The sequence below is a fragment of the Arachis hypogaea genome, chromosome 20, assembly GCF_003086295.3.
Source record: "Arachis hypogaea cultivar Tifrunner chromosome 20, arahy.Tifrunner.gnm2.J5K5, whole genome shotgun sequence".
NCBI classification, from domain to species: Eukaryota; Viridiplantae; Streptophyta; class Magnoliopsida; order Fabales; family Fabaceae; genus Arachis; species Arachis hypogaea.
The window spans coordinates 123,616,032-123,632,145 of NC_092055.1; the positions used below are offsets into that span (position 1 = coordinate 123,616,032).

The 16,114-nt window shown below is 29.7% G+C and overlaps 1 protein-coding gene and 1 pseudogene across 2 annotated transcripts; both read right to left on the reverse strand.

Moving 5' to 3' along the window:
* Positions 1–9,485: 9,485 nt before the first annotated feature.
* On the reverse strand, positions 9,486–10,301 carry LOC112786274 (uncharacterized; annotated as a pseudogene).
* A 451-nt stretch (positions 10,302–10,752) lies between these two features.
* Positions 10,753–15,080, reverse strand: LOC112784391 (uncharacterized). Of its 2 annotated transcripts, none has more exons than XM_072230533.1 (2): positions 14,787–15,080; positions 10,753–12,038 (listed from the first exon to the last, which is right to left on the reverse strand). In XM_072230533.1, the coding sequence occupies exons 1-2, from the start codon at positions 14,995–14,997 to the stop codon at positions 11,050–11,052; spliced, it is 1,200 nt and encodes a 399-aa protein (XP_072086634.1). In that variant the 5' UTR covers positions 14,998–15,080; the 3' UTR covers positions 10,753–11,049. The 2 variants fall into 2 exon arrangements, with proteins under 2 accessions (XP_072086634.1, XP_025683354.1); XM_025827569.3 differs by having other exon boundaries at positions 10,753–12,051.
* Positions 15,081–16,114: the final 1,034 nt, after the last annotated feature.

Consider the following 16,114-nt stretch of genomic DNA (forward strand, 5'->3'; position numbering starts at 1 on the left):
AGGCTGGGTACCCCTAAGAATTGAGCTTTTTGAATAGTTTGTGCTAGTTGGTAGAGTTAAGACTAAGGAAAGGTTGATTAGACTAGGAGTTGTTACTAATGGTGATAATATTTGTGTCTTGTGTAACAAAGGGGTAGAATCTGTTGAGCACTTATTCCTTCTGTGTGAGGTAACATGGCAACTGTGGTGCTTTTGGTTGCGGTCCTTGGGTAGGGAGTGGGTTATTCCTGGAACCCTTAAAGAGCTGTTTGAGAGTTGGGGTGCCATGCCCAACAGACGACAAGGGCAGAAGATGTGGATGACGGCATTCTTTGCAGTGATTTGGAACGTCTGGTTGGAACGTAATGCCAGAATTTTTAATCATCAAAGAGTAAGCATTAACATCATTCAAACAAGGACGTTGTCCACTTACACTGAGTGGAATGGCGGGAATCCTTTTGGTGGTTAAGGGCAATGCCAGAGATGTCAGGAGATTGGTTTATCTGTTTTTATTGTTTTTATGTTTGTATGTTTTGTTCCACTTATATGTGTTGAGCTTGCTGTACTTAAAAAAAAAACGAAATACATGTAAAATTATTTCGTTTACAGTGTAAACGAGATAAGTAAAAAATATTTATTTTAGTAATTATTATATTTATTTAATTTATAAAAATAAAAAATTCCTTAAACTAACGTGATATAATATTAAAAAATTAAAAAATTAATCATACATCTAAAAGCTACTTTTAACTCTATTTTAATATATTACTAATAAATATGCAATTTTTTTCCCTCTTGGTGTCTCTGTCTACATCTAACATGACATATCAATAACAATTTAATGGCAAAGTAGTGTATATACTAATATAGAATCTCCAACTAATTTGGCTCTTGTTTTATAACCGCTGTGATACATTCAATCAGCTCACACATATAACTCGAAAGAAATATATTATATATTACTAACTTTATAATTAAAATGTGTTACATAATACTTTTTTTTATTGTAATTGAATTAAAATTTTTTACTCCAAAATTAAGAAGACCTCTCTTTTTTTTCTTTCCTTTTTTATATTTCTTCTTTTTACTTATTCAACTAGTGTATGTTCCCGTGTCCTACACGGGATAATACATAAAATTATATAAAATTTTTTATTAAAATTTAAATAAAAATATACATAGTAATTATTATTATAAATATTTTACAACTTAAAAATATTAAAAATAATTAATATTTATTTTAATCAATTTAAATTTATTGAATGGTCATCTCATTTGCTCGGTTAAGCAAGTATTTGGAGTTTGAATCTCACCTTGTGTGTATCACAATCCATTAGTTAGCGACATACCCTTAATAAATAGAGCATCAGTATGTGGTGGATTAATTCTCAACTTGCCAAGTTAGGAAATCCATAGAAAAAAAGTGCATTTGTCTTTAAAATAGATTAATTTTTCATTAATAGAAATACTTATAAATTTTTGTTTTTTGTTGAAATTTACTTGGGACAATTTTATTTATTGCTATCGTATTCATTCTTGAAATCAAAATAATATGATCAACATTGTTACTTGTTAAAACTTCACATTTTATGAAATAATTTTTAAATTTTCAAATTCATAAACTTATGTCATTACAAAAGTTATTAGATCGATTAATGTTTTTTGGTAATATGGTGTATCGAAACACCATCGTTGAGTATTAGTTAGTGTGAAAAGAAACCAATAACAACTTTTGTTATTCAATATATAATTTATTCTATTGAAAAATAAATTAGTATTTTCTAAACTTGTAAATACATTCTCTTCTAATTTTTTACACCATTTTATTTGACAATATTTATCATTAAAAAATAGCAAATGACCATACTATCTTACAATATATATGATGTACAAAGTAATTTCTTATCTTAAAATTAATTTTGGTTAGTAAGATAAAATTTAAAATATTTTTTTATTTTCTTACTCAAATTTAAATTTAAATTTAGAATTGATTAACAACTCATCATTTTTTTAATTTCAATAAAAAATAAATTAGTTAGATGCAAAATATTCATCATTTAATAATTTTAATCATTTAAATTTTAATTACCAAAAATTGGATTAAAAATTAATTATAAACTTAATAATCGATAATATATATATATATATATATATATATATATATATATATATATATATTAGTACGTAAATAATAATATCCAATGTATTGATTATTTTTTTTGACAGAATTAATGTATAACCTATTGAGAATTGATTTATTATCCAAATTTTTTTTTATAAACTTTGTAATATGTGAAAATAATAATCTTATTTTTTATTATTATATAAGAAATTCTTCATAAGTTTTTAATTATGTAATTAACTTAATTAATAATATTTATTATTGCTTTTATACTAAAAAAATGTTAATTTATATTATTTACATATTTTTTCACTACTAATAAATAAATAAATATTTGCACTATTATATTTATTATCCTAGATGATAATTTAAGTTATTTATTTTGTATGTTAAATTTATTAAATGTTAAGATGAAAAATTAAAATTGTTCAATAAATTATATAAATAGTCATTACAGAAAAGAAAAAAAAATATATATCATATATAATAATCCTTGATATATATAGTGTCATGTATATATTAAGATTCTCAATTTTAATTATGTGAGTGATTATTGTTATTTTCACTTTTTTGTTACATTAGAAAATAATATTTAAAACTAAAAAAGAGATAATTAATTTTTTTTTAATTTGAATTAAAAAATGTCTTGCAAATATATCTAACTTTTACATATACTAAGTGTTATAATATTAAATAGTATAGTATTTACTATAATAATGACTCAAGATATTAATTTAAGATATATTTGGGCCTAGTAAGACCTCAATGCAAGCAAGATCAACTAAAATATATTGTTAGGGTCCCAAAGCAAAAAAAATATTATCCAAAATATATAATTAAACATCTTCAAGTTTATAATCAATCAAACATAAAATATAATCCAAAATATAACTTAAAACTTCTTCAATTATCATCTTCATCCTCTTGTAGATCAATAACATCATAGAAATTTGTAAAAAAATGACTCTACTAAAATAAAAGCTTGACCCAGCGGTAAAGCCTGCCCCGCCCCGCCGAAGCCCGCCAAATCCCGTGGATTAGGCGGTGCAGGGTAGGCGGGATTTTTAAGTTTGGTGGTCATAAATTTCCAGCCCAACCCGCATTTTTTGGCGGGTTATGCGACCAGCTCGATAGGTTTTGACCCGTTTGCCACCCCTAGTCCATCCATTTTCGCGTGGCAGGTCGTGAGGATTTCAGGAGTCCCCGTCTAACTCCAAAACGCGAGTAATCCCTGCAAATACCCGTTTCGGCTGTTTTTGTGATCATCTTTATTGCTAGCATTCATTGGTTCGTGACATGGAGCTATTCTAGCCACTCAATAAATTCTCATATAATCAAAGTTTAGGTTATATCATTTTTATAAAGTTACATGTATTTTATTATAACAATATTAATAAAAGATAAATGGATAAATACTAAACTATTGTTTGGATATAAGATAAAAAATAAGAGGAAAGAAAATGAAAAGAAAAGTATATTTTTTTGTGTGCTGTTTAGATGAAAAAAAAATGAATGAAAAGAAAATAGAGAAAATTTTTTTTTCTTGAATGGAAGGAAAAGTAAGAAGAGAAAAAATCATAATAGAGAAAAATTATATTAATGTTTTTATATATTATATATAAATTATAATTCAAATGGTAACTCTATATTTTTATCCATGTTTGCACTTTTGAATCAGTTTTCTTCGCAACTTTGAAGAGAAAAAATTTACGTGACCTCCATATACACTTTTATGTTTTTCATTCAATTTTTTTGTTGAACCAAATAATGAAAAATTGATTTTTCCATCCATTTTCTTTTCCAGCATGTTATTTCTCTACAAATTCTTCTAATCTAAACAATGCATAAATATGTCATCTATTCTATTATATATAAAAATAACTAATATCACATATTAGGATAATTTACGTTGATAAACCAAAGTCACCCTAAAATTACCTGAATCCCCTAAACCCAATAACGTTACCTAGTTGTCTCCATTTACATTTCCATATAAATCGAATTTAATGAATTTGAATTAGGGTAATAAGTAATAAATCTAATTTATATTTAATAATTTACCTATAATTTATGGTAATATGATGCCAAAAACAAAAAAAAAAAAAAAAAACTAAAGCGACATAAATTTTTTACTAACAAAAAAATATTTTTTTTTATTTTTTAGACACGTATCTATCTTTTTAAGTTATACATTTTGATTTATATAAATTAATGATAATTAAATGTACAAAGAAATACTAATTAATAAAGAAATAAAATTTAAGATAAATATGTCCTGAACAAATTGAAATAAAATAAAGACTTTTAATTATGATCATTAATTATAATTACATATATTTACTTCAAAAACACAGTATATTAATATTTTATATTTTTATTTTTTAATTTTATACTATCACAAACATTAGTTACTCTCCAATAATGACACAATACTTTTAAAAAAATAAACATAACTAAATGATCTTAAAATTATATAATAATTTTTAACATAACAAAAAATATACAATTACCTAAAATATAATATTTGTGTAGTAACTGAAATTTAATTGTCAATATAAAGTAATATATAATATCATTTTGTAATCAAATAAGTGTTTAATCAAAGAATTTAATATTTATATAATAATATGATAAAATAAATTAAAGTTTGAGTTTAATCATAGCAAGCGTTCAAGTTTAAATTTTTATAAATTAATTTATTTGTGTTAAAGTGAACTGGGTAATAAAAAATTCATAAAAATTTCATATATTGAAGTAGACAACAATTTATTTATAAATATAAAAAGTGTATTGAATAAGTAAGAAATTATTTTATTTTAATTTGGTCCATAATTCACATGATTTGAATTTAGCTCAATATATATGATTTGATTTGATTTGATTTAATTATTAGTTAAAAATATCTCAGTTGACTATTTTATTCATAGATTTATTATTTTAATGACTAATAAATTAATCAAATTAATTAATTAGTACACACAATAAATTTGGGTTAATAAATTAAAAGAAATTAAATAATTTTAAAAATATATAATAATTTTTAAAATAACAAAAAATATACAATTACCTAAAATATACAATTACCTAAAATATATAATAAATTTATTACATGAATATTAAAAGTCATGTATTTATATAAATTAAATTATATTAAATTATAAGATATTTAGATATTTAGTTAATTTAAAAATAAATAGTATGCCAATTCAAATAATTTAGATTGGTGATAAAAAAGATATATAATCAAATTATATCATATAACATAACATTTCTATAAGTTTCTTTTATAAGAGATTTAATACAAAAATATTTATCACCATCTGTTTAACGTAACAATTTAAATTTTGGTGAATTGTTCCAAAAAAATACCTTTTTCGAATTATTTATTGTTAATATCAGGTCAATTTCATAATATTCAATAATGACATAAATGATTATATTTGAACTACAAAATTAACCTAAAATAAAATATAGAAATTGATGAGAATAAAATATTAAGACAAAAAATTATTAAAAGCGTAAAAATAGAAAAAAATATCAAATTTAAATAATGTCAAAAAGAATCTAATATATAAAGATGTGAATTGTAAAAACAGAGGGATACATATATAAAGAAGAATAGCATGCATGCATAAACATTTTTTCACTATATCATAATTTGCTCCAGCTATACAATGAATTCAGCGGCAGTCGGCAGCTCCAAAAATTTGCATCGGTGCACCTCGAGCACATGACCTGATTTCTTAAGCCGCAAGTATGCCGAGCACATTGTCATCCAATTTCATCAGCAACGGTAATGCTTAAATTGAGACATTTTCAAGTTGTAAACAAACAATCAACGAAATATTATTCATCCATACCTTCTCATTTATCTATAAAAGAAATTTTACATAAAGAAAAAAAAAAAAAAGAAAAGAAGAGTTGAAATAGCAAGAGCGATAAAAATGATGATTCTTATCATTTTGTTTGGCCGTCTATATATAGAAGACCAGAAAAATTAATTTATATTTATTGCATTTAATTTGAATAAGCAAGAATTTATCATATTTTAGTTTAGCATTTAATTCACATGATTTGAATTTGACCCAATACATATAATTTAATTTGATTTAATTATTAGTTAAAAATATCTCAATTACTTATTTTATTTATAGATTTATTATTTTAATTATTAATAATTTAATCAAATCAATTAATTAATATGCATAATTTATACCTAATTTGGTTTAATAAATTAAAAAATACTACCAGAATATTAAAAGAAATAAATTAAGAAATACTATTAAAACAAATTGAGATAAATTATAATAATTATGTAGTATTTAAATATCTAATCAAATTAATTAGTTGATATAATTAATCTCTTAATAAATTATATTTAATGAGTTAAAAGAAATAAATCGAGAAACACTCTCAAGAGCATGCAACGTCAACTCCATCATTAAGTATAGAAATCCGATTTTTTATAACAGAATAGACGTTAATCCATATATAGTATATAAACAAATTTAATTAGAATAAATAATAATTTATTTATTTTATTTTAGACTTTATAAATAAAAAGACTAATTCACTAATATAACGAATTATAATTAATGTAGTATAATTAATTAAGTAATATAAATTATAATAAATTATATTAAGAAAAGAAATATTTAAATATCTAATCAAATCAATTAGTTGATATAATTAAGTTAGTGCAATAAATTGTATTGAATGAGTTAAAATAATTAAATCAGGAAATACTCTCCGAAGCATGCCACGTCAGCTTCATCATTAAGTGCAAACATCCGATTTTTATATAATAGAATAGATCTCTCTTATACATTATTATTAATTAATAATTATTAATGTAATAATCAAAACGTATTAATTTTTTCATTGCAATTGAAATTAAAATTTATTAAATATTATCAATTTGATAATCATAATGTCACATAATATTCTATATCATTTTAATTAAAATATTTTTTTAATTAAATATTTTTTTCACACACTCTATTTCTCTTAACTTTTTAATCTGTGTCACAATTTTTTAATTTTTTTTTATCAAAATGCTACTCTTTTCCAACTATTTATTCACATGCTACTGTTTTGCCACAGTGATACATTAATTTTTTGTTCATTAGATAAAAATCTTTAATATTTATTACAAGAGTTTTACATATTATTTATTTTTAAAATTTTATAATAAAAATTAAATATTGACATATAATTTATTTTAAAAACTTACAATTTCATAATATTATTATGAACAAAAATACTAATAAATATATTTTTAAACATAATCAACTATGTTATATTTACATGAAAAATCAATCACCAATTAGTCACATTGTATAAGAATATGCAGCTAGTGTTTACCAAAAAAAAAATGATTATATTGCTACAAAAAATTTATTGTTTGGCTATTATAGGCGTGAGTTTGATATAACTACGGTAGATTTTATTTGGGTGATGGAATGATACGTGTGAAATAACATGTAATATTATATACAAAATGTATAGTACCACTTTTAATGTTTATGGAGCACTTTTGAAACACAACAGCATCATCCTTTCTGCCAAAAATTAATCTGTCACGAATCTAAACTTCATTTAAGGGTCTGTCGTTGACTAATGAATTATTACATGCAGTTTGTTAGAATATAATTAGGATCAATTAGAATTATTTAGTATATCTGAATACTTATTATAGAATATTACGTCTTTATTATTACGATTCTCTTAGCCCTATAAATACCCTTCTATATTGTATCATTCTATACAACTTGAATAGACAACTTAAATACAACTCAATAATAGACATACAAATCCTTTCTCCAATATAGTCTCTTGTTTCTAACATGGTATGGTATCAGAGCCATGGTATCCTCCTTGAAGAGGATAGGTTGTTTTCCTTGAGGTGAAATCACCGTAGTTTTTGCATTTTTTTCTATGTCATTCATCTTTCTATTTTGTCACTCCTTTGAAACTTTTTCACCTCACCGACTAGCCTATTTTCTCTGTCTTCTATTTTTTTTCGAGTTGAATGATCAAACACCATTGTCATCCGCTGCTTACCTATTCTCATGAAGAAATCATATAGTTTTCGTTCTCCCGTGACAGTTCCGTCTGCGTTCTCCCGTGGCAGTTCCGTCTGCGTTCTCCTGTGGCAGTTCCGTCTGCATTTTTCCGTGGTAGTTCCGTCTGCGTTTTCCCGTAGCAGTTCCGTCTGCGTTCTCCCGTGGCAGTTCCATCTGCGTTTTCCCGTAGCAGTTCTGTCTGCGCGTTTCCTTGTGGCAGTTCCGTATGCGTTTCTTTCTGGCAATTCCAAGCGGCAGTTGCGTCTGCGCTTCTTTCAGACAAGCGGCAGTTCCGTCTGCGCTTCCTTCAGACAAGCGGCAGTTCCGTCTGCGCTTCCTTCAGACTAGCGGCAGTTCCATCTGCGCTTCCTTCTGACAGTTCCGTCTGCACCCGTTTTATCAATTTATGCAGTTTTTTTTTCTATTTATTTCATTGTTTTAAATATGTTTCAAACTCAAGTTGTCACTTGAGTTTGAGGGGGGATGTTAGAATATAATTAGGATCAATTAGAATTATTTAGTATATCTGAATACTTATTATAGAATATTACGTCTTTATTATTACGATTCTCTTAGCCCTATAAATACCCTTCTATATTGTATCATTCGATACAATTTGAATAGACATACAAATCCTTTCTCCAATATAGTCTCTTGTTTCTAACACAGTTAAAGAACAAAGGAGCACTAATTCTGGACAACATATTCGTTTTACTTTTCTATAGAGTTATTAACTAAGGTGAACTGAGTGACTCAATGAGAGACAAGAAAAAGGGAGGAAAAGAAAATTGAGGTGTGGAATGCTTGGTTACAATATCTTCGGACTGTCTGGGAGTAATGAAGTGCAAGGAAACGATACTAGTATGGATTATAATTTTGATAAAAATACGTAGAACAAATTATTACATTAAGATATGGAGCCAACCAAATTAACATAATTGGTACAAGGTGATTGTCGATGGCAATGCTGGTTGTCTTCTCATTCGGTTAATGAGTCATGTTTTGTTTTTGAGTAAATGGTCTTTGAATAGTTTTTCCTTTATACTGAACTACATTTCCTCCAAAATCTCGTATGTTGAGATTGAGATTTGAACTTGCATACTTATTTTAGGTGTTTTGAGATTTATGCCTCAACTTACTCTTTCTATGTTGATATTCTTAGAACGGTAGAGTCTTGAAACTGTAACATAAAGAAGGCAACACATTTATGTAAAACACAAACACACATTTTACTTTACTCAATTGTGAGAAACACCATTGTTCAAGTTCCAAACCAAAGCATGGAAACAGAAATGTTGGTACAATGGTGTTCCATGCCACATCATCACTTTACTCAATTGAAAACTCAAACATCATTGAATGTTGGTACTTCTCACCAGGTCTAACCACAACAGTTGGGAAATCTGGCTGGTTTATGGCATTAGGGAATCCCTGAGTCTCCAAACACAGCCCTGCATGCTTTCCATATACGGCGCCTCCTTTTCCGTTAACGCCATTGACATAGTTTGCCGTGTAAAACTGCATGCCAGGGGCATTTGTCCACAAGTTTAGCACTCTTGAACTTGAGGGATCTCTCACTTTAGCAGCATGTTTCAAACCTGCTTTCTCGTCACCACAATCAAGCACATAGTTGTGGTCGTATCACATTCCAACCTGACCAATGGTGTTGTCTATTCTGCTCTCAGTGGTAAAATCAAACGGATGCCCTTCACTGGCATTATTTCGCCGGTTGGCACAGTGTTCTGATCGACTGGGGTTACATGATTCCCCCATATCTGAATGGAATGGTTAAGGACGTCTCCTGAGTTGTGGCCAGCCAAGTTCCAATAGGTATGCTGAGCTAAGTTAATTATGGTGGGCTTGTCCTTTGGTACTCCTTCCATGTCAAGCCTCATAGTTGTTCCGGAAATGAGCGTGTAAGTTGCAATAACGGTAATATCCCCAGGATAACCTTATATAGCAGTAAAAAAAATATGAAAATATAAATAGATAAAGGGAAACAAAAGGACAGAATAACTGATACACTCAAAAGTGAGAGGAAGAAAGAATAAATAATGCCTTCCTCTCCATCATGACTGTGATATTTAAAAGTAATTGATGGAGTTTCACCCTTTTTATATTCAACAACCTCCCATACCTTTTTATCGAACCCTATATTTCCTCCTAAAATTGGAAAACAGAAATGGATCAGGCACACACAAATTTTATAACAAAAACAAATAGCTGTCTTAGAAAACACACGCTTTTATGCTATTTCAAATTCCATTCCATAATCATGTAATGTTATTGGTGAAAAGAGCAAAAGAAGGTTTATCCAAGAATGTTAGGTGGTCCACCTCCAGCATTGTTGAGAACAGCTATACAATGTATTTTTGTAATATATAACGAATCCTTAGACTGATGATCAGGATTACAGTGTTTAGACAAGAGTAATTTCCTATAGAAAATGATTGAGAGGGTTGAGTGGTTTTAGAAATTGCAACTGAACCAAACTTGTTAAATAGTATAGAGAAAGTGTGATCCCAGAAAGAAAGAGCTAAGGTTATTTTTCTATACTAGCTGTTAAATAATTATAAGGCTAGCCATTATTCATATTTTTCTTCCTTCAAATATAAGCCAACTCTAGCTTTTATGCTGGATGCTTAAACAATTAAGCACTGGTTTCATCCGAGACGTGTTGGAAGAAGCGAATTCATTATGTGCCTCAACAAATTAGCTGACCATTCCAATAAGTAAAGAACAAAATGAATTGATCAATATTCAATATTACACTTTCCTTTGCACATATCCAATAATTCAACCTCATAGACATGCATGGGGGTCAGCTTCCTACGGCAATTCTATTACAACTAAGAAGTGACCGAGAACAGCATACCAACATAACTAACGAACTTCGGGACCCTCGGTCAGCCTGTTTCTTCGTCTTCTTTTATGCTTGAAATCTTCAGGACCAGCTAGACGAGTAGAAGACAAATTCATCTCCTCTAGAAGCTCTTTAGCCAACTCAACCTTTCCTGATTTGTTTAAATTATTGATTAGCGATCGATAGATGTATATTGAAGGGAGGATCCCCTTCAGTTTCATCTCGCTGAAGCATTTCAAAGATTCCTCAGCATTTCCTGATCTGCCGAAATTCTCAATTAATGCAGTATATGTAAGCAAATCCGGTTCGATGCCATTCTCACTCATTTCCTTAAAATACACAATGCACATGTCTGTTCTTCCAGCCTTCCGCAAGCCATTCAATACAGAATTATAAGAAACAGTATCCGGGACAAAACCAGCTTCCTTCATGGTTGCAAACACATCAAACATTTCATCCACACGACCTGTACGGCCCAATATATCTAGAACAATATTATATGTGACCAAGTCAAGACTACAGTTACGACTCTTAAGATAATCAAATATCACCAAGGCCTTATCCTTCTGTCCACTTTTGGCAAGGGCGAAAATGATCTTGTTTACAAATGATGTACTTGAACAAGTTATCTCTGATACTTCTTCAATGAATCTGAGTAGCTCAATACAACCATCGGCTTTTGTGAAAGCCTGGCCAAAACTAAGACATGAAGCTGCAGTTGGGGATTTACAGGACAGCAATAATTTCTTGAAGGCTTGACACGAAAGGTCTATGTCATTCTTCTGACTTGCCTCTGCTAACAAGACAATATACACATTAGGGGGAACAGAAATGTTCCTTTCTTGTAAAGCTTGTAGCATTTGTCTCACAGTGAAAAGATTTCCAATCTTGCACATCTTATCAATATATGCAGCATAATCTTTGACACTTGATGCTGCCGCATTTTCAATTGTGGGATGAAATTCCTTCAAGACTTTCTCCGCTACTATCTCTTTGTCAGGAGATGCCGCTGTTGAAAAAAACTAAAAATTCCCAATGAATTAACTTTTGCTGATTAAAATCAGACAGATTCAAAAGAGATTGTGTTGCGAGTAAAATATAGACCAAGATCCAATTAGGATAATTTCATTTACTATAAATAGAGATAGTAAAAATGTAATAGGGGGAATTAAGTAATTTGCATCTTTTCCTTTTCTAGAATTCTATGAAGGGAATTATCTCTTTCCCTCTTAATTCTCTCTGTTTGTTAATTCTTTTTATATTCAATTTCTTTCTCTAACAATGGTGCTTTCATTGATCACTCTATCTAATTTTTGGAATGGTTTGACGGATTCAAACATCATCCAAACTACCACTGAGTGAGTATTACGACAAATTCACAGCTTACCCAAATCGTGTTTATATGCGTGATTATGAAATTTTGCTGCATTGCTTTATCAATGGGCTACAGATCCAGATTCATAGAGAAGTTCTCATTGAAAATCTAAAATCTCTTTTCTGTGCTTTATCTTTGGCAAAATTTTATGAAAAATAATTTGCAAATCAAGGTTCAGGTTCTTCAGGGACTTCAACAACAAACTGCTCAACAACAACCACTTTTGATTTTCATGTTCAGCCAGAGCAACAACAAGAACAGAATCTATAGAGCAAGCCGAATTTTAAATCACCAATCTAGAAATCCAATCAAAATTTCAAGGTCCAGTTCCAGCATCATCAATCCCAATTTATGATATTACAACACAAGCAATTCAACGAGTAGAAGATTCAGAAGCACATATAAAATTATCTACTGCGATGGCGTTTGACAGTGAGGATGCTGATGGCACCACTCGGGGCAGCGGCGATAGGGAACTCACAGCCAGAAGCGGCTCCGAGGACGGCGCCGTCGCGAAGAGGAAGGTGGAGGACGAGGATCTATTGGATCTGGTACCGACGCCAATGCTGCGTTGCTGGTTCACGGAAGGGGCGGTAGTAGGCGGAGCAGCTACGAGAAAGAACGCGACGAACGACGAGGTGGTAGCAAGCAGCGTGGACGACGACGCTGCCGTGAAAGGGAGGTAGAGAACGTTTGCGACCCTTATTGATGGAGCAACGGTGGCGAACCCAGATCTTCGGGAAAGGGCGGTGATGATACGGAAGCCACCACCAAACCACCGCATCTGAACTCGCAAGCGGCGGTCACGGGTGGAACGGCCGCGAGCGGCAGTTGGTTCTTGGCTGTTAGGAGGGTCTCTCTTTGGCCTGAGGAGAAATTGAACGCAACTCCTTGTTGGATGATAGGAGACAAACGACACAACACGAAGGGTGGCGGTTGGTTGGACGCAGTGGCGGCGCCGGTGGTTCTCCCGGCAACTGTGAAGTCCATGGCAGAAAGCATGGAGCCGCTGGAGATGTTTTAGGAGAGGAGAAGGTAACTAGGTCAACTGTGTTTGGGGTTGCATTGGGCCAAACCTTATTTTCTGAAGCCCAAAAGAAGAATAGAATGGCTGATCCATTAAATTCAAGTTCAATTTTAAAGATTATAGCTTTTTGGGACCAAATTCAGATTTATGTATTAAATATCATTTATTGGTTTTGGATTGGACCAAAAACTTTTTAATGGGATCCTGGTGGAGTACTGTTATTTTTTTAGCAGCAGAATAGAAATAAAATAGAAAATATTATTTTTAGGCTTATGTATTCGTTTTATTAATTGTAATTAGGATTTATAATTTTTCCAACAAGGTGTCGTTAAGGGGTAGGTAATATTGCGAGTAAAATATAGACCAAGACTTAATTAGAATAATTTCATTTACTATAAATAGAGATAGTAAAAATGTAATACGGAAAATTAAGTAATTTGCATCTTTTTTTTTCTGGAATTCTATGAAAAGAATTATCTCTTTTCCTTTTAATTCTCTCTAATTTTCTCTATTTGATTAATTCTTTTTATATTCAATTTCTTTTTCCAATAGATTGATTGAGAATTGAGATCAGAAATGATATATAATTATATTGGAAAGAGAGTCATCACTAATTAGACTAATTAATTGTATGATTTTCATGAAAAGAATGTTAAACTAATGGTAGTCCAAGACCATAATAACATGTGAAAACTATTTGTATCCTGCTGTGTCCACTAAGACAGGACACAAAGACACAAAATTATCTTTGGTAGAAGACATGAAGACAGATATTGTGTTCTGAAATACTGATTTAGTGTATTTTGTATTTTTCTTGACAAAAAAGACATAAAAATACTAATAAGAAACACAACTTATTTTTTTATTTTTTTTATTTTTTTATTAATTTTTTTGTAGTTACATTTTTTATTATTATATTTTTTTTTCTGAAGTTTTTGTGTGAAAAAACTGAGAGTAAATTAGACTTTTATACTTTGTTCTTTTTATATTTAGTTTATACCAAACAAAATACAAAAATACTAATTTTTATCTTTTTAATGCCTTGTCTTGTTCTCTCTTCAAAACCAATTGCAACCCAAAGAACACTTTAAATTAGCTGAACAAATATTAGCATCACTATTCCAAAATTACAAATGCTATACTTGACATTAGGTTAATCTCATTGGATCAAATCTTTTATTTCATTTGACTTTTAATACCCCAATCATCACAATTTATGTGTACTCTTGCAGTGCTGAATATGTAAAAGATAAGACTTTTCAATAATTCAAAAAGCAGTGACTACTTATTCAAAATAAAATTATGAACTTGAATACGAAAATGAAAACAATTAGGAAGGGGGAGGAGGTACCAACCAAAGAGTAAGAGGATGAGAGTGGAAGGTGGAAGGTGAAGACGGAGCGAAAACAAGACAAAGAGAGAACAAGTTGTTGCTGCTGCAGCTGCTGTAGAGAATAACAAAGGAACCTTGAAGTTGTTATATTTGAAGCAATCAATAACATCATCGATGAGCAAAGATTCAAACATGTAGAGTGCAATTTTTGGTACAAGTATGAGAACAACCATTTAGGAGTTCTCACACTATGTGCTCTGCTACGGTACCAAAGTTTTTGTCTACTCCCTTCTCCCTTCTCCCTTTACATTTCCATACCCTCGCACTCAAGATTAATAATATGTTTTCTTCTTTTTTTTTTTTTTTTTTTTTTGTTAAATCCTTACTTATTTAGAATAAGAGTAAGGTGAATTACTCCTAAGAATTTTTATTTTAGATAAATTAATTTAAAAAAAATAAAATATTAATAAAGGTTTTATAATAAAAAATATAAACATATTATTTTTAAATTAACTTTTATTATTAGAGTAAAACATTTTAATCTAAACTAATTTATTTATATTTATTATTGTGGAAGGTTTTATTAACTTTTTTTAAAATTAACTTGTCAAAAATATAAATTTTTAAGAATTAATTTGTTACTTTAGTTATCGAATAATTTTAGTTATTCTTATAAATTCATACATTACTCATGATTTTTTTTTTGTTTTTGCTAGATGATACATTGATACATTGATATATGATTTTGTCAAATTTTAAATTTTTTCAGGGGCTATTTTGTCAATAACAAAAGTCAGGTACCATATTGTCAACGGCAGAACCTTTCGGGTATCGATTTGGTATTTACCACTTTTATATTTTAACAGAAGCCTCACTTACTACTCCCTAGTCCCTAGGTGAATTAGCCACATTATCGCACCATCGGACGCCATTCTCCCTTACTTGAGGGAGGTTGGGTTTGGTGACATGGTGCAGCTCAGGGACTTTGTATTCGACAACACTCTGATTACTGTATTCGTGGAGCGTTGGCATCTAGAGACCCACACTTTTCACCTGCCTTGGAGGTGAGTACACTATCACTTTTCAGGATGTTTGGTGCACGAAATTGTGATCTCCAGGCTCGAACAAATCCTGGTAATGGCTCCAAAGCTTGGTGCTCTGATCTTAATTCATAATTGTCACAACTTCGATACAACTAACCAGCAAGTGCACTGGGTCGTCCAAGTAATACCTTACGTGAGTAAGGGTCGAATCCCACGGAGATTGTTGGTATGAAGCAAGCTATGGTCACCTTGCAAATCTCAGTCAGGCGGATATAAAATAATCATGGAGTTTTCGAATATTAATTGA